Consider the following 21690-nt stretch of genomic DNA (forward strand, 5'->3'; position numbering starts at 1 on the left):
GGAGGAGGAGGAGGAGGAGCAGGCCCTCAGGGTCCGACCCAGAAGCGCCTGACTTTACTCAGATAAAAACCACCTGAAAGGAAGCAGGGCGAGGGCCACAACAGTCTGAATGTCTCAGTCCATCTGGGAAAAAGGAGGAGGAGGAGAGGAGCCTGGATTGCTAGGCCCCCGTGAGGATTTTTCTACAGGCGTTGATTTAGACACCCATCGAGCCCAAAACTCCACACAGCATCCCAGAGATAGGTATATAATCTTTATTTATTTACTGTGGACTTCAGCTCCCAGAATTCCTGACCTTTGGCCAAACTGGCTGGGGCTTCTGGGAGATGAAGTCCAAAAACAAACCCAAAGCCTACTTCCTCAGATGTCTTTGGATACGAGGATGATGCAGAGAGACCTTGTGACACCTTTGAGACTGACGGGAAGAAAGAGGTTGGCAGCATGACCTTTCACAGACTCCAGTCTACTTCCTCAGAGGCCTTTGGACATCATCATCATCATCATCATACTAATAATACTGTAATAAGTAGAGAGAGATTTCATAGCTCCTTTGAGACTAACTGAAAGAGAGAAGTTGGCAGCAGGAGCTTTGGTAGACTTCAGTCTACTTCCTCAAATGCATTTAGATATAATGATAATGATAATAATAATAATAATGTAGAAAGACCTTGTAGCCCCTTGGAGACTGACTGAAGGAAAGACTTTGGCAGCATGAGTTTTCATAGGCTAAAGTCCACTTCCTCAGGTGCATTTGGTGGAGTGGAAGCCAGGGAGAGACATATATATCTGTCTGTAGCTGGGCAAGTTTCTTGAAGAGCTCGATGAATTTCCACTCCATTCGGCTAAATCTGGTGCTTTCCATCGTGGCAGAATTAATGAGTACGTAGAGAGGCCTCCTGAGGAAGCCTAGGAAAGCTCCTGCTGCCAACTTCTTTCTTTCAGTGAGTCTCAAAGGGGCTACAAGATCTTGATTGAGAGTTCCTGCATGGCCCTTGTGGTCTCTTCCAACTCTATGATTCTATGATCGGCTTTGCGCCTCTGGGATAAGAAAGACTACAATTCCCAGAGCGCATTGCGGCAGGCCAAGAAAAATAGGCGGGCGGGCGCTTGAAAGGAAAACCCATAAAACCCCAGGAAGCGAGAGGGCAAGAGGGGCGGTTGCTGCCGCTGGGGCCTACGGTGGCCGGCGAGGGCCGAGAGAGGCGTGGTGGGCTACGGTGGCCGGCAGGGGCCTGGCGTCGTCTGTCTCGGCGGCGGGATGGAGTCGGTGGTGTTCGTTTTTTCGCTCATTGATTGCTGTGCCCTGATTTTCCTTTCCGTGTATTTCGTATCCTCCAGAGTCTGGGTCGCGGAGGGAGGGAGGGAGGGAGGGAGGGATGGGGCCCCGGGGGGAAGCCAGGCTCCTGGGGGTCGGGGCCCAAGGATGGAGAAGGGAGCGCCGGGGCTGGGAAGGGGACGTTAATGGCGGCACAACGGCTGCCACAGAAGGGAGGACAGCCAGGGGAAATGGAGGACAGGACCAGAGGGAAGCTGGAGACGCTCACAGGGATAGAAATTCGTGCTTCCCAGCCCTGCTCAAAATGGAGGGCATGGCAAATGAGAACTGGAAAACCCTCATAGGAGTGTAAATTCATAGTCCTGCTCAGAGTGGAGGACAGGGCAAATGAGAAGTGAAAAGACACTCGTAGGAGTATAAATTCATAACTGTGCATAGAATGGAGGACAGGGCAGAAGGAAAGCTAAAAACACTCACAGGAATGTACATTCAGGCTTCCTAGTTCTGCTCAAAATGGAGGACACGACCAAAGGGAAGCTAAAAACAAACATAGGAGTATAAATTCATAGTCCTGCTCAGAATGGAGGACATGGCAAAAGGAGAGCTAAAAGGTCATAGACATGTAAATTCATGCTTTCCTAGTCATGTTGGAAATGGAAGACATAGCAAGTGAGAAGTGAAAGACACTCATAAGAGTATAAATCCGTGCTTCCTACTCCGGCTCAAAATGGAAGACGAGTTGGAAGAGACCACAAGGGTCTGGAAACCATGCCCTCTGGGTATGTTTAACCTGGAGAAGAGACAGTTAGAAGGTGATATGATAGCCTTGTTTAAAGGTTTGAAGGGATGTCACATTGAAGATGGAGCAAGCTTGTTTTCTGCAGCCCCAGAGAATAGGACCCAGAACAATGGATGCAAGCTACAGCAAAAGAGATTCCACCTCAACATCAGAAAGAACTTCCTGGCAGTAAGGGCTGTTCAACAGTGGAACACACTCCCTCAGAGAGTGGTGGAGTCTCCTTCTTTGGAGGTCTTTAAGCAGAGGCTGGATGGCCATCTGTTGGGGATGCGTTGATTGAGAGTTCCTGCATGGCAGAATGGGGTTGGACTGGATGGCCCTTGTGGTCTCTTCTAATTCTATGAATCTATTCTATGCTCAAAATGGTGGACATGGCAAAAGAAAAGCTAAAAACACCCAGAGAAATATAAATTCATGCCTCCTAGTCATGCTCAAAATGGAGGACATTCTGAAATTCTTCCTGTACCGAAGGTTGAAATGTAGGGCATGTCCTGGAAAAAGAGGACATCTGGTCACCCTGTGGCTGAGAAGCCTTCTCCTCCCAAGCACTGATGGAGCAGAACTGAGGGGAAGAAGGGGCTACCAGGGGAGGCCAGGCTGGGGGCAAGTGTATGTGTTTGGGGGTGGAAGAGGAGGCTTAGGGCGTGGCATTGGCAGTAAAAAAGCATTGGATACCCATTCAAAATGACTCACAATAGCCATTGTTCAAACTGGGAAAAAATAGAGGAGTGGATAGGAATGGGCTCAGTCCACTGACAAAGCACCCTGGAATTCCTTTCGACCAGCAGTAAATTTCCCCCTGCCTTGGCCTTGGATCAAATGTTGTTCTGGCAAGAGACTGCAGTCAAGAAATAAGACAACTAGGAGTGGGAAGGACAGCCATGAAAGAGCTAGAAAAGATGCTAAAGAGTAAAGATATACAATGAGCACTAAAGTCAGAATCGTCCAAGCCATTGTATTCTTCATCCCCGTGTAGGAATGTGAGAGCTGGACAATGAAGAAAGTGGATAAGAAGAACATGAACTTGTTTGAGATGTAGTGCTGGAGAAGAGTGCTGAGGATATTGTGGATGGCCAAAAGCACATAAATGGGTCCTTCAATAGATCAAGTCTCAACACTCCCTGGAAGCCAAGATGACTAAACTGAGGCTGTCATACTTCAGCCACATCATGAGAAGACATGATTCACCAGAAAAGACATAATGGTAGGAAAGGTGGAGGGTAGCAGACAGAGAGGAAGACCACATACTAGATGGATAGACTCAGTTAAGGAGGTCATAGGTATGACTTTGTAGGACTTTAGCAGAGTGGTGGAGGGCAGGGAATCTTGGAGGTTTCCCATCCATAGGGTCACCATGAGTCAGGATCGACTTGAAGGAGGTTAGCAACAATAACAGGGATCATTGAACTTATCTTGTTCTTCTCAAAATAGGCTGTGCTGTCTCTCACTTGCCTGGACCCCTTGCCAAGGGAGAGAATAAAGGAACCATATAAAGAAACCCTCCATATATCACTAGCATGCAAATATACAGTCAGCCCTGCATGGCCACAGATTCTTTATCCACAAGTTTAACCATCCATGGCTTGAAAATATTTAAGATATATATAAAAAAGTTCTAAAAAGCAACCCTTGATTTTGCCATTTTATATAAGGGACTCCATTTTCCTATGCCATTGTCTATAATGGGACTTGAGCACTTTATTTTAAATGAGTCCTCTGTTGAGGATGCAGGAAGTCTGTGCCCACGCTGGGTGGAAAAGAGGAGGTTTATCTGGCAGCCTACTTGGTTTATATGCTGGTCACCGAAGTGGGGCAGAGTACTCCATCCCTATTCTGTTAACATGTTTACCTGCTTACATGGAATTTTGTGGGTTGCTTGCATGTAATTCTGCTATGGCAGCCAGGACAAGGCTTGACTAGAGGGCAGCACAGACTCTGAGTTGGCCAGCCGTGGCACTTGGCCAACCATGCTGATTCCTGAGAACCATGCTGGCCATGGCTGAAGGAGAGGTGAGGGTAATATATTTAATTACTGAGATTCCTGTGTCCTAGTCCTTTTAAAAGGAATCTCAGTAGTACTTTAGTCTTTCAAAAGAATCTAAAGTCCATGTTTAAAGAACTGCCCTTTGAATGCAAAAAAGTCATAAATGAATGTAAGTTTTTACACTGCAGTTGAAGTGATGAAACATAAGGCTGTAATTCTTGAAACATTTACCTGGAATAAATCACAATCAAACGAACAGGATTCATTCCTAAGCAGATGCATTTAACACTAGGATATGACTCAGACACAAGCAGCATCTAAAAGAGACGCCCCCATGCAACCCTAGTATATACAGAGTACGTACTTGGGTGCCCGTTTGTTCAGGCCCTTTGTATCACAACTTCAAAGTGTTCAGTAGAATATTTGTTGCTGATGGCAACCCATATATGTTTCATAATTTTTGTGGGTTTTTTGGGCTATGTGGCCATGTTCTTCTAGGACATGGCCACATAGCCCAAAAAAACACAAAAAGCTATGGATGCCGGCCATGAAAGCCTTTGACTTCACATATATGTGTCAATTTCTAAAACTTGTTGTAGTTTGGCTCAGCATGGAAATACCAAGGTATAGTCCAGCTGTAAAAGCATGCCACAATTTCCTACTGTGTGATGAGTTTTGATCTGTGTGTGAGTGTATGCAATCAAGCAGGCAAAATTCTGATTTTAAAACACAGTTTACTGTGATATCTGAACTCTTGGGGTTGTTGTTTATTAAACTATGATCAGTGAGATAAATCCAGGATCAAATTGTGATTTCAGTTCCTGATTTAGTTATTTGTTTGATTTCTACCCAAAGTGGTTTAATTGTTTGAGTGTTGAACTATGACTCTGGAGACCAGGGTTCAAATCCCACTGGGTGACCTTGGGTGAGTCATTCTCTGAGCCTCAGAGAATGGCAATGACAAACCCTGAAGAAACTTGCCAAGAAACCCTGTGATAGGTTCGCCTTGGGGTTGCTGTAAGTTGGAAATGACTTGAAGGCACACAGCAAGAACAGCAACATTCACCATAAAGCATATAACTAATAGTCGTTCATAAAATACATGGTTAGTATAATGAATTAACTAAAATTAATAGATATGTAAGGTTTTTTGTGGGCTTTTCGGGCTATGTGGCCATGTTCTAGAAGAGTTTCTTCCTGACGTTTCGTCAGCATCTGTGGCTGGCGTCTTCAGAGAATGCTTGCCTGGAAAAAGTTGGGTATATATATACTGTGTGAGCCTGGGAATGCAGGAGTGATTTGCATGTGTATTGTTCTATTGCCGATGGCAGGCCTCGGGCTAGGAGGCTAATGCAAAAGAGGATTAGTGTCTGCTGATTGGTGATCATTATCTGCTGGGAAAGCCCCTGCTGGCGAAATGTCCGGAAGAAACTCTTCTAGAACATGGCCACATAGCCCAAAAACCCCACAAAAAATTATGGATGCTGGCTATGAAAGCCTTCAACTTCACATATGTAAGGAATTATCAATATTTAAAATTATAAATTACACATTACAGATATTTACTGATAAAAACAAGACAGATAGGAAAAATGATAAATTCATGATGCATTTTGTTCTCCAGATGTTTATACAAATAAATATGTTTTTAAATGGTGCATGAAAGATGAAAGCATGAGGGATAGTTGGATCTCTAATGGAAGGGAGTGCAATAACCAGGGTGCAACTGCTGAGAAAGCTGGGCCATGTGTCGCAGCCCTATGGGCCACACTATTCCATAGCACAGGCACCAACGCAGATTAGCTTATCTTAAATTGTGGTTAGATCAGTATTGAGATCCAGTGTGGCATAGTAGTTTTGGATGTTGGACTAGGACTTTGTAGACCAGGGTTCAAATTCTCAAACGTGGAAACCAATAAGGTGAAACTTGGACAAGTCACACATTCTCAAACTCAGAGTCAGGCAGGGGCACCCACTCTGAACAAATTCTGCCTTGATAGATTTGCCTTAGGGTTACCATAATGTGGAAACTATTTAAAGATAGTTCTGGCTGCTGAGTTATTTAGGACTTTGTATATTAATAATTACACCTTAAATTGGGTCTGGTGGCCTCAGTGGCAGTCAATGCAGCAATTTTAGAATAAGTATTATATGTTTTGTCATTCCTATTTCTCTGTTGCCCTGACAACAATTCACTGTGCCATCTGCTGCCTCCAGATTGTTATCAAATGAAGTCCTACATAGTGCATTTCAGTAGTCCACTCAGGAAGGTATCAGAACATGGACTGTTGTGACCAAATTATTCCTGTCTAGAAATAACCATAGCTGTGAGCTCAAAAACAGCTGATTATAAGCATTCCTTGTACTACTTGGCACAAAGGACATCTGGCTGTCTAGTGACAGCTTTGTATCAAGTACTAAACTAAGCACCTCCTCTGTTGGGGGAGTTTTATACCACCCACAGCAAGGTGTCTAACTAATTTCCAGACCTGGGAAACACCTATCAGAGCTTCCATCTTGTGGGGATTTGACTTCAGTTTATTGGCCATCATCCAGTCCACAACTGATCTTAGATACAGGTTCATAATTTACAGATACTTTCCCAAATCAGGTAGAATAGAGAAATAGTGCTGTTATTTGCATATTGAGAACCTTATACTGCAGATCCTCAAATGACACCTTCCAATACCTTTACATTAATGTTAAATACTGCGAAATATAAGACAGAATCTTGCAGGCAGATATACAACATAATGTTGCTGAACTCCACAGTGTAACTGCCATAGAGCTGAGCAGAAGTTTCAGTGCTACTCTGTTGTAATGAGGTTGAAAAAAGAGATGGAACTACTGTAGTACAGTGCCTACTGTACCAACCCACTGAACCACTCCAGGAGGATACAGTGGTTAATAACGTGAAAATCCACAGAGATCGTGGAGAATCAAACTAGAAGTACTAATCATCTGTGTCTGGAAAAAGTAATCATCCAGGGTGATCAAGGCTATTTCTGCTCTCAGACATGATTGAAATCAGTCTGAAATGGGTCTAGACAATTTATCATGGAATTCATGTAGCTGATTGAACTTCATTATTTCATTCTTCATGGTCTCTCTGACTCACATCTTTCTTTCACTTCTGGTTCCAGAGAGGGCCTCTTCAGAAGAAAATACATCACTGTTTCCTTTAGCACAATGAAATTAATGCCCTCCTGTAAGATGTCACTTACCATTTCCTTGCATCTACCCATTGTTTTTCTAGATTTCAGCCAAGAATTGCAGGGTCAAGAAGTCTAATAATAATAATAATAATAATAATAATAACAACAATAATAATAATAATAATAATAATAATTGTATACTTGGCTTAACCCTGACAAGTCCGTAGCCTCAGGACGTATGACTGAGATTGATCCCACAACTCATGATCTAGTGGTGTTGTGAACACTTCCATAGAATCAGCAATATGGCAGAGTCCAATTTGCTAGAAGGATGAATTGTTCCCCTCTGCTCTAGTTTAACTGACTTGGCTTGTGCAGTAGGTCTTAAGCTGGAAGAAATCCATGGGGCAGTTGACTGAAGATGCTACAGTGGCAGAGAAGTTAGCTTTCTTTGCTGCTGCCCTACAGTTAGGCACACTGATGTACTCTTCCCATTTTTGTTCAGATTCAGACCAAGACTACCTGTGTTCTAGTTGTCTTTTAGCATGTCTTGTCTGAAGGAGGCCTCCTTGGATGAAGAAAGAATAGTGGGATGCCAGGATGAGAACCTCCAGCAGGAGCCAGAGGTGGCTGGTAGTCCTGTAGTGGTAGAAGCAGAGTCTGGTTCCCGACACCTCTTGCAGATTTGGAGAAGGAGACAGAGGCTCTGTACCCTGTTGTCCATCAACAGTTAAAATGAAGGGAGCAGAAACATCAGAGAGACTCTTCTCCACCTTAAGAAAACCATGCTTAGTTAATGAGACTAGCTGAGCTAATTTACCGCTAGCTGTAAATTAGCTCAGCCAAGGCCATTCTCCAATAGCTTCTGCTGAGCTTGTTTGATCTTTGGCTTGACTGGACTAATCTCTCCAGCAACTCCCTTCTCAGTATCAGCCTGGGTTCATCACTATTTGCTTTGTTTGACTTCAGAGTGTTTGCATTGCACTTCTCCTACTAATACTAGTAACACTAGGACTGGACTGATTTTTTCCTGGTGAGTCTCTGAGGGCTGGAGATCTACCTTTCTAGGTGCTTGTCTGCCTTAAAACAGGACAGTTGGTTGCACTGATTTCCTCAGAAAACCAGGGAATTCTCCAAGCTCTGTGGAATCAGTCTGGAGCAATCATGTTGATGTCCTTGTTCATCCTAACATTCCATATGAGAAAAAAGTACCCTACAGCATTCAGGAGTGCTTCTAATTTCATCATCATCATTGCCAATCCAAAATTCATCAGGAATTGGTATGTCCATCCTAACAGGTCACTTGTAGCTTCTCCAACACCACACCAAAGATAAACTGCCAGTTCAGCCACAGGTTTTGGGGGCAGTGGAGGAGACTAGAATTTAGATGAATGATAGTTTCCCAAATGTCATGGCAATCTGATTAGTTAAAAAGCCAGAGATTGCTTCCAAAACTTGGTTGCATAGAAGAGGATAGGAGGGGGTTGAGGAGACTTATTACAGACATAATGGGAAGTGGGTTCTTTTTCTTTTTTGACTGAGAAAAAGGGGGGATATGCTCTTGTATGCTCATTCTATCAGTAGTGTTCAGTATTTCAGTGGTTGTACATTTAAACTGTGAGAATATACAGCTACTCTGCAGATATGCAGCTTCTGTCAGGGTCGACACTGAGTGGAGGATAACTATGGTTGCCATAATTCTCTACTAAAAACCGGGACAAAATGTAGGACAAAATTTAGACCAAAATGTAGGACAATTGTAGGATAAAATGTAGGACATTTAAGAAAAGGATAACAGATCCCTTGAACTTGCTGCTTGTGTCCTGCAACTTGTTATGACTTGTGACAAAGACCATTAGTTGTATGGATACTAGGATTTTGGCTGTTGGATACATGCAGTAGGACTGAGTTCAAACTGAGAGGTGGGGGAGAGGTATGGATTTTAAAGATTGTGTGCTGTAGTCCTTTTTACAATAGGTAGTAGAATCTTTTGCTGATATTTCCCAACTGCTTTATTGCCCAAGAGTAACAAGGCATTTCTGTCCATGGGATAGAGTTGTAGAAATACAGTACAATACTTCCTTATCTTGATCTTCAGATAATTACCCTGTCAGATTTGGAATGTGACTACATTAATGCTAGATCTTGCTGCTCAAAACTAAATAAAGTAAGTTTTAGTTCCTATTTTCTGAGTTAAAAGTAAAGCCATTCCTTTCAGCGTAAGATTTGGATGTGACTATGTTCTACTGTTTATAACTATGAAATGACATCCATTATGCATTCTTTTCCATATAGCAACAATATTAGATAATGAACTGTGAGATGGTTGCCATTTTTAAAGAAACAGTGTAGTATATTGAATATGAGACCAAATTTTAACCAGATCTAAATTATAATAAAATGAACTTGCTGTGTGATTTGGGTAAGTCCCTTTTGCCTTATGAATAACAGTCAACCACAGGCTGCAGTCCTGTGCTTACTTCTTGGTGATATGTCTGAAAGAACACAATAAGACTTAACTTCTGAAAATACATAGCATGAACATACTGAACATAATTAAGTGGGCAACTGTGGAAGGCTAGGGAGCCGCATCAGCCTCCGAGGAGATCTTGGAGGGCCACACCTGATTCTCCAGGTGCCCTCAAACACTTCAAATGGGTATGGGGGCATTTTCACCATGTTCTGGGTTTCAAAAAAGGTCTTTCCTGGGCCCTGCAAAATGTGGTAGAAATGCACTCCATGCTACCTAGAGGATATTTTGGAGCGTTTTGGCACAATTAAAAAAAACTGCAAAAATTGTTTTTGATCATGGCTGTAAACATGGTGGAAATGCCTTCCATACCCTCTAGAGTGAGAGCCTTCTGGAATAGTGTGTGTGTGTGTGTGTGTGAGAGAGAGAGAGAGAGAGAGAGAGAGAGAGAGTATATTGCTCTGGAGGGACCAAAAAACCTACCATATGTAAGACAGACTGTCTGTGGTTGAAATAAATACTGTTAAACACTTGCTGTGCTTATAAATATATATGTGTGGATCTGTACATGTAAATAAATTAATTGTAAAATAGCCTCTAATAAGAACTTTGACGAAATGTATTTTTAGAGTTTTCTGGAACTCTTTGCAGATTTAACAGTCTGATCTTCAAAATGCTGTCATTAATGCAAAATCTATTAAAATAAAACAGGAATGAAATTGAAATGGGGGAAATATACTGTATATACTCATGCCTGTCGTCCTAATGTATAATTCGAAGACAGGTTTTGGGGCCAAAATTAGGGAATTTGATATGACACATGGATAAGATGAGGGTAAAACTTAGGGGATGCTGCCATTTTCTCACCCAGGCATCCAGAAAGGCCTTTTGCCACTCTACTCAGAGAAGGGGATGGTTCCTCTTCCATTAAGAGTAAAGGTACAGTACTTTGACTCATGGATAAGTCGACCAGGTTTTTGGGTCAGTTTTTGCCTGAAATTTCTAGACTTAAACACAATACAGTAACCTCTCATTCATGGAGGCCTCTCAATTGTCCAGTCTATGTGGCCCTGAGGATCTCCTCTCATAGTCCAGGCATCTTATACCACTATTTTTCTTTTTGTATAGAGAGCCATCATGGGGTAGTGATTTGAAACCCACTGGGTGACCTTGGGGAAGTCATAAACTCTGAGCCTCAGAGGAAGACAATGGCAAGCCCTCACTGAACAAATTTTGTTAAGAAAATCCCTTGATATGTTTCCCTTAGGGTTGCTCTATGTCAGAAACAGTTTGAAGGCAGACAACTACTGTCTGCATAACCCACCTTGTACCTAAACTTGGAAGAGCTGCTCAGATGCTTAGTCACATGATTCCAGTTGTGGAATACCATTTGAAACACATGTTGAAAATTGTTCTGTGTTCTTAATTGTGTGTTAGGCACTTTTTTCTTAATAGTTTGTAGGAATCAGGATCCCACCAGCTGTTGTGTAAAAAAATTTTACTTATTAAAAAAACTTCTCTTTTCCAGTGGGTGATCCCAGAATTGATTGGCCATACTCTTGTCACAGTATTAATGCTTATTTCGCTGCACTGGTTCATCTTCCTCCTCAATTTACCTGTAGCGACCTGGAATATCTATAGGTAAGAGCAACTGGAGGTTGCAAGTCTTTAACACCTTATAAACTGTCTGCCATGTTCTATAATTTATGAAATCAACCATTTTTTTTCCTAAGTAAATCATCACGATGTTTTAATCATTTGGTTGTGTTCTTGCTAAGAATTTTTCAGAATATTGATTGCTGCATGTATTGTGAAGCCTGTTTGTCCCCTCATCCAGATACAGAGATCCATGTGTGGAAGCAGCAACCATGATCATAAATCAGATAAACATCCAAATTGATGCTGATATCAACTCTGTGGATGCTGTTGTTTCAGAGGGAGATTTGCATGCCTTTCTAAATCTTAATATAACTAGTCACTGACAAATAGAATTTTTATATGTGATTAGAGCATTTATGTGTATTAAGAGGCTATAAAATTAGCTGCATAAACTTGCTCCAGTTTGTGATATATTTAAGCTTTTGGTCAAAAGTTACAATGTCTAAAGCTACAGTGCTACACAGAATAATACATGCTTGCATTACATTGGCAAGTATACTTTTTATGTCTGTAAGCTTACCTGTATGGGGGGAAAAGCCTTTGAAGCTCTCTTTGACCAAGTCATTGGCGATGATCCAAACATTGTGTTTGCACGGTTTTACTTAGAAAGGTTCTGTGTGAGCCTATGCACATACATCACATTTCCCTCCATTGCTGTATTTTTATTAATGGCAAAGTGGATAATAATAATAATTATAATAGGTTTTATTTATATACCGCCCAATCACTGGGAATCCGAGCGGTTTACAATAGAGGGGATAACAGACAGTTCCCTGCCCACAGGCTTACAATCTAAAAGACATGACACAAAAGGAGAAGGGAATGGTGAGGGGGGAGGGGATCAGGTCCAGCATTCTTCTCTCCCTCTGAGGCCTGGACCAAGGCAGATGGACCGGAGGGAGGGCTCTTCTTCTTCAGGCTAGCCCTGATGGAACTGGGCCAGTCTACTCTCTCCCTCAGAGGCCGAAAGATGACAGTTAGGGAGGGAGGAGCCTCTTTCTTCAGGCCAGCCCTTGATGGTACTGGGCCAGCCTACTTTCTCCCTCAGAGGCCGAAAGATGACAGGGAGAGAGGAGCCTCTTTCTTCAGGCCAGCCCTTGATGGTACTGGGCCAGCCTACTTTCTCCCTCAGCGTTCACCACCACCACCCAAATCCGATGGATGTATGTATATAAATAACTACATACATTTCTTCTGCAGTCCACCACACTTAGAAAATCTGAAAGTCAAATACATATATGTTGGATTCTTAAGAGACATTTCTGTACTATGTGCTAAAAATATTTTTTAAAAAGCTAAAAAAAATACTTAGTCCATCTTGATATTTTCATAGAATCATAGAATCGTAGAGTTGGAAGAGACCACAAGGGCCATCCAGTCCAACCCTCTGCCATGCAGGAACTCTCAATGAAAGCATACCTGACAGATGGCCATCCAAGCCTCTGTTTTAAAGGCCTCAATAGTGGTAAAGCTTTTTGTACAATACTGCTGCATATAGCAAAAACTCAAAACAGATCTTGCTACTGGAACAACAGTGTTTATGCTGAATGATAAGAGCCACAGCTCAGGAGGCAACTGGTTGTTCCACTAGGAAAAGAAACCGATTGGTGGTCCCAGGAACAGAGGCATTAAAGTGAAGATTTCTAGACAGGAGAATAGGGACAATAGTCTCTTGTTTGCAAAAAAATGGGGGGGGGGAGCTGAAAGGAGGGGTGCCAATTCTCAGTTCCAGCTTAGCAAATGCTGCCCTTCGTGGTTGTGCCCTTTCATGTAACCAGCAAAAAGAACAGAACACCAGATACATAAATGAGATACAGTACAGTTATTGATAAAAAAAGACACAGATTTTCCCACCATTCCACCTGAATAATTTCATCTCATTTTGTAATGTGTCCGTGCCACAAGGGAAAAGCAGACTTGAGAAATGAATTCCAGACAGGAACATCTGTAGACAGCACAACAGGATGTTCACAGAAAACAAAGGCCACAAATTCCAGGAGAACTGTTATGGCATACTCCCATCTGACCTGAGTCCTTGCTCTTTAAGGTGAACAAATGACCCTTAATTCCATGGTCACCATGCCAACAGCAAGTTGTCGTTTACCTTCATTTTGATAATTTGCAATAAGTGCACCTAGTATACCACTAAGACCCCTGCATGGCATACACCAGAGGAAAACTGCCAATAAAAATAGGTATATAGGAGGCTGCTGGAGATGTGATGTGTACACTTCTAATCTTCTTACTAGTTACTGTTGCTATAACTACTCATTGAGAGAGAAAAAAAGCTGGACGCCCTTTGTGAGTCTCCCTGTAGAGGTATATGCTCCATGATAAAAATCTCAGGGACCCAGAGGTAAACTCAAATGAAAATCAACAATAATAGACCTTACACTGGTAAAACAATACAACTTGAGGAAAACTATTATCATCATTCTGCAGGTACTCTGGAGAAGACTGTAGCTGAATGTAGGAGCATGTTTGCTATGAAAATGTTTTTCAAGGAAAAGGATCAACCATGCTTTAAATAATATGTTTTTGCCGTGTCTCTGGTACAAATAGAGTTGTGAACATGATCTGCTACCTGTTCATATAACCTTCAAGATCAAGAGTGGACAACATCTGGTCCTCCTACAATAGTTAGATGGCAACATTATTTAATAATGGACATCATAATTATTTGTGGTATAGACAGAACTTTTTAATATTTCCTAAAGCAATATTTCCTAAAGCAATCAAAATAACTTTCAAGGGATGTGTTTTGTTTCTCATTCCCATCCAAAAGAATGTTAAATCACAGTTCCTCTTTCAAAAAGACAGAAACATGGCCATAGGATCCCTGAGTACTACAGTTTAAAAATGCCATCAGTGGCAGGGATAGGATACCGTTCTTGTTTGCATCCCAAGCCAATCTAGTGTTACTGGGCCCTATAATGAACAAGAGCAAATTGTACCCTCGCTCCTACAGTACCTTTGGGAGGGAAGGTTAAGAAAAGCCTTGGATTGCAAAGAAACCTGTAGTTTTCTTAGGTGACAGTTTCTTCAATTTAAATGTCACTAGGAAAGGTCTTTTCTGAGGGGGGGGGAGTCATTAATTGTGTTAAATTCTGCCACGCAGCACTCATTCTTTTAAAAGTGAAGCTGGAGAGGATGAGGGCTCAAAGCAACAGCTCTTACTGGCTGCTAAGAGGACAAACTACTATGCTTCATATTGATGTGAAGGGAACCAATAGCAGACTCCCTTTCAGCTTACTTTGCAAAAGTTAAGTCCACTGCAGATAAATATGTTCCATTAGCTCATGTTTTTTAATATACTGTAACAAAATTAATTTAAATAACTATTCTGCTCTATTAGAAAAGAAATTCTTAGTATTCCCTAACTAGCACAGATTGTTATTTCAGCTGCACAAAAAGTTTGTGGGGACCTTATATTGGAATTTGGCCGTTAATGAATATATAGAAAATGTCCAAGGACAACATACAATAGGTTGAGAAATAATTTAAAAGCCTATTATTGGGGAGAGGATGGAGAAGGAAAGCTTTAAGCACACTGGCCGAGTCTTGCATCATTTCTCTTGGTCATTTCCCTCTCTCAGGGGGAGCAGGAGAACTTGTAAACTCTCACCAGGTAGTCAATGTTCAGGCCACACAGTCCAAATCCAAAGCATGAGAATACTTTCATTGAAAGGAGATAAGGAAAGAGAATTGGTTGCATTTTTATCCATCATAACCTGTCAAACTGCCTGAACCACTACAATTTGGAGTTTTGCTTTTATGCTGCACATGCAGGAAATCCCAACCCCTATCTCAAAACATGTAGTTGAATGGTTAAGACATAACTTGGTTAAAGTCAGTTCTTTGCTTCTCAGAAGGCTGAGCAAGCATGTTTTATAACTGACCTATTGTACTTGGGATACCTTGAAGAACTGTTTTTCTTTTAATTAAATTGGAACTGAATGAACTTTTGAGGAATAAATATAATTGTTATTGAAGACCTAATTAATATTGTGGCAAAGTCTGAGGGGCTGCAGCATTGCTGAATCTCCTCTAGTGCGCAGTCAGTTCCTTGGATGGGATATAGGTTTTCTTGAAAAATTTGATTCGTAAATGTTCCTAATACTCTAAATTGACTGGCATCTCATTTAGCATGTTGGTTTAACAAACTTGGTTCAACTTCGATTTAGTAACAAACTAAAAAAATAAATAAAACACAATACCTTTAGATATGATATAAACATATCAAAAACTTGTATAGTAGCTAACAGCATTTGAACTTTAAATGTTTGATTTACTGGGGTAAAAACTGAGTAAAAGTACATTTTAATTTAAATGTATTCAGTCAGATTCAGAACTTTACTAGAAAATATTTGTAAATATCTTAAGATATGACACTTTGGTAGTTTCTTAAATTGTTCAAGTGTATCTTTTTAGTTGAGGCGATGGGAACGGCTTACACATAAATTTTAGCATTTCCTGAACAGCCATGCTTTTTTATTTACTGTGTATGGATTTATGTTTTGCTGGTAACAGAGTTGATCTTCTACACAGTGCCTCCCCCCCACACCTTTTGCCAAGAGTACCATCTTACACACTACCAGTTATTGGAAAGCCTAAGTGGAAAGGTTCTATTCAAATCCTGCTTCTGGGCTTCCTTTGGGTTGGCCACTGGAGGAATAGAGCCCCTGATTAAATAGACCTGTAGTTTGATCCAGTAGTATTCTCCTTACATATCCATTCTATGTGATCTCTGCCTCCTGTTGCACTGAACTCTCCTGAAAAGGAACTAGCTTTCCCCCAGGTGTCAAATCATTTTTCTTTTCCAAATTGCCCCTGTGAAGCTTTGTTGTGCCCATTCCCCTCCATCCTGTTTGCTTGTGTTCCTTTCTCTACTTCTGTCATGATCTTATATCTTCGATAATCTTTGTCAGGGAATTCAGTAGGTTTTTTCTCCTTGAATTTCCATCCCCAAAAGGTTAGGAACAACTGAATTTGTCCATCCTACCACCCCAAGTACTACTTGATGTTGTCTGGTTTTGGAAACCAGGCATTGCTACATCTGGTTGAGCTTTAGATGAAAAGACAAGCAGAGAATATCAGCGATCTTCAGGTACGGCTAGGAGACAATCCTGCTTGGAAAGCCACAACTGCCAGAGTTGATAGTGGGCTAAACAGCCAAATATCTTCGATAATCTTTGTCAGTCAAGTTATTAGCGCACTGAACTTCAACTGTATCACTTTTTCACTAGAGTATACGTATTGAGACATTTCTCCTTTAAACCTCTCCAGGTACATTATGGTTCCGAGTGGAAACATGGGAGTATTTGATCCCACAGAGATCCATAACCGAGGGCAGCTAAAATCACACATGAAGGAAGCCATGATTAAACTTGGCTTTCACCTTCTTTGTTTTTTCGTGTACCTTTATAGGTAAGTCTTGAGTCTTGCAATTTAAGGTCAGTAAAGTTATTCCTTACTAACACATTTTCCTCTGAGAGATCAGAGGATCTTTACAAAGATCAGAACGGGATCTTTGCAACATTTGCTAAATGCTATTTCTCTTCCCTCCCCCAAAAAATCTATTGTGCATACATGGGGGGTTGTCTAGCTCAGTGATGGTGAACCTTTTTAGGTTCGCGTGCCAGGGGGCGGGGCTTCTGTCCCCCCGGGATGGGGTTGCATGCTGGGGCAGGGCTTCTGGCTGAGGGGTTGTGAATTCCACCCTCCATGGGCGGGACTTCCACCCTCTGGGCTGGGCTTCTCCCCTGCCCCCAGCTGTCTCTTAGAGACAGCTGGGGGGGTCAGGAAAGGCCCATGAGGGGGCGGAGCCATGGGCACGGCCCCAGTCCTCCTCTTCCCAGACCTTTTTTCGCCCCAAAGGGCTCTCTAGAGCCCTTTGGGGGCGAGGAAAGGCAAAAGGGGAAGAAGAGGAATGGGCAGGGCCCAGGCCTCCCTTCCCACGGACCTTTTCCTGCCCTCCAAGTGCACCGTTTGGGACACTTGGAGGGCAGGAAGGGTAAGTGGGGAGGGAGGGAGATGGGCAGGCCCCCTCCCTCCCTCCCCATGGATCTTTCCCTGCTTCCAGGTGTCTCTGGAGAGAGACAGTTGGAGGCCGGCAAAGTTCCCTGGGGAGGAGCAAGTGGCACGCGCCTGTCACTCCTCCTGTCCCCACCCTTTTCCCAGCCTCTAGTTCTCTTGAAGAGGCAGCTGGAGGCCGGGAGAAGGCTGCAAGGAGGAGCCAGAGATGCTCCTTCTCCAGAGTGCCCTTTTCTGGCTTCCAGCTGTCTCCGAGAGACAGTTGGAGGCCAGGAAAAGGCAGGGAGGGGGAGGAATGGGCACGCACGTGCTTCTTCTGTCTTCTCCTTCACCCCGTGCCTGAGGAAATGGCGCAAAGTGCCACTTCCGGCACGCATGGCATAGGTTTGCCATCACTGGTCAAGCTCTTGGGATGCTTCATGCAGCTTTGATATAAAGGAGTTCTAAACCTCAGCCCTTATTTGACTGAAATGAACTTGGTAAGAGCTAATGTGATGGTGGTTGTACAATAAAATATTCTACCACTTGGAGCCACAATTTGCAGTTCTTCAGTAAGACTTATCATAGTAATGATAACAAACTGAAACTACAAACATTGCTAGCAAAATATTCATGTTACATGAGGGTGTCTTGTTGAAAATTATACTTTTATGTGCACCAATGCTGTTTCTACTTTTTCTGCAGTATGATCCTGGCTTTGATAAATGACTGACGTCAAATTGGAGCTGTTAATGGTTGCCAAATTCTGAATTATCACTCCATTGAAAATGTTGTGGAACCAGGAGCAACATTCAAGTAAACCTAGACCGGTGTCGTCATGCAGTATATTTTTTCCTCTTTGAACAAAAACTATTTTTGCTGTATTTTTTAACATAAAATATTTAAAAAACATGATATCGAGTTTTTGGAAATATTGATTAGTTCCTTTTGTTCTCTATTGGTCTATCCAGTATCACATTCGGATGTTATGTAAGGTGATTCTTTAGATCAATGGGCCCCAAACTATGCTTTTTAAGGGATTTTGGACTTCAGCTCCCAGAATCCCAGACTATTGGCTGTGTCATCTGTAAGCTGAAATCCAATTCTCTTAAAGGACACAGTTTGGGGATCACTGCTTTAGAATCTCAGCTATCTAGTGAAATAGGGCCATTTTACCTAATTGGATGAAGCAATAGCTGTCAATAAGTTTCAGTTGAATATGCGTCCTTGTATTCTGTATAGCCTGATCTGTGTTATTTCACAGGGAGGCAGCTGTTACAAACAAAATCCATCCATTGGTCCAAACCAAAGGTCACTGCAACAATGATCATGAACTAGCCCTTAGGCACCAAGTACATTCATTGACCCATTGTTTAGGCTTTAGTGCAGCAGTAACCCTCCTGAATACAATTAGTTCCTTCTGTTTACATTTACACTCAAATTTCATTTGACAAACAAATCACATTTTATTTTTATCACAGCTAATACCAAAGCCCATGGAAAACTTGTGTTGCCAGCTTTCAGTTAGTCTAAAGGTGATGCAGGATCCCTTTGCATCCTGACAGAGTAAACAGTACTAGATGACATGGACAGTAACCTGACTGAGATTTGTCCCATGTTAATTTCTTACACTGTGTTTAAAGCATTGCTTGTGCTTCAGTTAGAGATGTATGACTAAATGTAAGCAACAGTATTGTCTGTTGCATAATACTTGAGGATAGGTAGTTTGGAAGGAAGGCATTACGAACACTTTTAATACTTGTGTGCGCGATCACAGAGGTTATTTCAGGGTTTCAGAAGAGAAAGATACTTCTATAAGCAGAAGTATACAACTGGCGTACATCTGAAATTGGAAAAAAGGGTGTTCCAGGAGAACTGTAGGAGCCAAAGCCTACTTGTTTCACCATTCTCCAAAATGGGAGCAGGGGGCATTTCCCGCTCCTTCAAGTTTTTAAAAAAAGTAAGTTCCAGTAAAGGCGCAAAGCCTACTACACTGTAGTTTTTTGTGGGTTTTTCGGGCTATTGCCTTGTATTCTCCACTTCTGCCACACAGAATTTCTCTGCCAGTCATAAGAGCCAGTTTTGACATTTTAGAGTTTTTTGACAAAACAGGTGTTATCTCAGAAGTGCTTCATAAAGCCATTTGAAAATGGGATCAAAAAGACTTTTGTGCATGAAATTTTTCTGCTTGTATAAAAGGAAAAAATGATATGCATATATTGGTATCTTCATGTAGAAAGGTAGATGTATATGGTGTATAGTACATATTCTGTACTATTACAGAATTACAACTAATATTTTTGTGCATACATATTTTGCTGATTTGAAAAGCCCATTTCAGCACCACAAAGGAACTGTCATCAGAATGATGTTTGTGTGGCATCGCAGAAGTCCTTTCCTTTTGCAAATAGGTGTGGATATAATATAGTGAAAACTTGTAAAGCCTCATTTGGAACATGAGAATTCTAACAATCCATTGGCAATGAGAATTTCAGATTTGAGTAGGAAGGATAAAGATATTTCAAAAGTCATAATTTAGAGTTGTAGGCTATGCAGTAGTTTAAGGATTAAAAGATTAAAACAAAGCTTTAACACTATAAGAGTGTCATCTCCTATACATGTCATGGTTGTCCCAAGTCTGACTTAAAACCTGCCCTTGACTTATATACACGAGGTTGGCTTAGTCAAGTATATATGGTATGTTCCATAATAAGTTAATTTTCTCCCCAAATCTTAAAAAATGAAGGGAAAGGAAATTGTAGGGTAGGGCTGAACAGATAGCCTGTTTGAACCAGGTTGGGGCTGGCTTGGAGGTGTGGTGTTCAGATGCGCTACGCCTCCATAACTGCCATCCTCTGGCTTATGAGGGAATTGACCAGGCAGGCCCAGCTCCATCAGGGCTAGCCTGAAGAAGAGACTCTCCTCCCTCCATAACTGCCATCTTCCGGCCTATAAGGGAGTTGACCAGGCAGGCCCAGGTCCATCAGGGCTAGCCTGGAAGAAGAGGTTCCTCCCTCCATAACTTATCTTCCGGCCTATGAGGGAGTTGACCAGGCAGACCCAGCTCCATCAGGGCTAGCCTGAAGAAGAGACTCTCCTTCCTCCATAACTGCCATCTGCCGGCCTATGAGGGAGTTGACCAGGCAGGCCCAAGTCCATCAGGGCTAGCCCGGAAGAAGAGACTCCTCCCTCCATAACTATCTTCCGGCCTATGAGCGAGTTCACCAGGCAGGCCCAGCTCCAGGACTAGCCTGAAGAAGAGCCCTCCCTGTGGTCCATCTGCCTTGGTCCAGGCCTCAGAGGGAGAGAAGAATGCTGGACCTGATCCCCCCCCAACCATTCGATTCTCCTTTTGTGTCGTGTCTTTTTTGGATTGTAAGCCTAAGGGCAGGGAAGCGTCTATTATCTCCTCTGTTGTAAGCTGCCCGGATTCCCAGTGATTGGGCGGCATATAAATAAATCCTATTATTATTATTACGCCTCCAAGTGGGATAGAAGCCGAATCAGCTATTACATGCAGGCCGGCTTCTCTTGCTCTTGGAGACGTGGAGCTTAGACACCACTTTACCTAGAAGCCGGCTTTTGTGAAGAAAAAGCCAGCTCTATGGTGGAATGGGCAGCTTTTTTTCATCCCCAAAGAAGCGGATCTTAGGGGTGGAATCTGGCTGCATTGGGGCCAGGCATCTGTTTGGGCTATCTGCATCCCTCCCGCAAGTCTTTGGAGGAGCACAAAACAAGCTTACTCCATCCTCAATGACTATCCCTTCATTGTTAAGATTTGGGGAATAAATTAACTCATTATGGAATATACCGTATATACTTGACTATAAGCTGACCTCATGTATAAATCAAGGGCAGGTTTTTACCCAAAATTATGGATTTTGATATGACCCATGGATAAGTTGAGGGGAAAGCAAAGGTAAACAATACCAAAGAACTTACAAAATTCCAGCAGGCATAACTGTGCTCATACTAAAGGCAGGATGGATGAGGAAATAGAGGGGTTCAGTGATTCCAGGGCAGATGACACTTGCCTTTCACCAGAGGTTTTTTAAAAATGGGAGTTAAAATACAATATCTACATTGACCCATGGATAAGTCGACTCAGGTGTAGTTGTTTTTTTGGATCAATTTTTTTTAACCTAAATTTCTAGAGACATATATATGAGTATATATATACAGCAGTTGCAGAATCAGGTAGTTCTATTTCTCATTCCAGTATTTCAACCTGTATCTGAAAGCGTCCTAGCCATTCTTTGAGCCATCTGATTTCTGTAACATCTATACATTTGCTTGTACATTCAAAGACCTCTTGCAAAAGCATGGCTCAAGTTT

General features: G+C 42.1%; 1 protein-coding gene across 3 annotated transcripts; it reads left to right on the forward strand.

The window, feature by feature from the left end:
• Window positions 1-64: 64 nt before the first annotated feature.
• CNIH4 (cornichon family member 4) lies at window positions 65-18270 on the forward strand. Of its 3 annotated transcripts, XM_089529406.1 has the most exons (5): window positions 1143-1327; window positions 9313-9381; window positions 11213-11325; window positions 16630-16770; window positions 18061-18270. In XM_089529406.1, the coding sequence occupies exons 1-5, from the start codon at window positions 1259-1261 to the stop codon at window positions 18086-18088; spliced, it is 420 nt and encodes a 139-aa protein (XP_089385532.1). In that variant the 5' UTR covers window positions 1143-1258; the 3' UTR covers window positions 18089-18270. The 3 variants fall into 3 exon arrangements, with proteins under 3 accessions (XP_089385533.1, XP_089385532.1, XP_089385534.1); XM_089529407.1 differs by lacking the exons at window positions 1143-1327; window positions 9313-9381 and adding an exon at window positions 65-243; XM_089529408.1 differs by lacking the exon at window positions 9313-9381 and having other exon boundaries at window positions 1143-1272.
• The last annotated feature ends 3420 nt before the right edge of the window (window positions 18271-21690 follow it).

This window comes from Sceloporus occidentalis, unplaced genomic scaffold (assembly GCF_023333645.1).
Source record: "Sceloporus occidentalis isolate IW3139 unplaced genomic scaffold, rSceOcc1.0.p SCAF_6, whole genome shotgun sequence".
Lineage (NCBI taxonomy): Eukaryota > Metazoa > Chordata > Lepidosauria > Squamata > Phrynosomatidae > Sceloporus > Sceloporus occidentalis.

Coding starts and splice junctions, on each gene's coding strand:
- CNIH4 (XM_089529406.1), top strand. CDS start 1,259: ATGGAGTCGGTGGTGTTCGTTTTTTCGCTCATTGATTGCTGTGCCCTG. Junction 9,382..11,212: donor GCTGCTCAAAACTAAATAAA/GTAAGTTTTAGT, acceptor TCTCTTTTCCAG/TGGGTGATCCCAGAATTGAT. Junction 16,771..18,060: donor TTTTTCGTGTACCTTTATAG/GTAAGTCTTGAG, acceptor CTTTTTCTGCAG/TATGATCCTGGCTTTGATAA.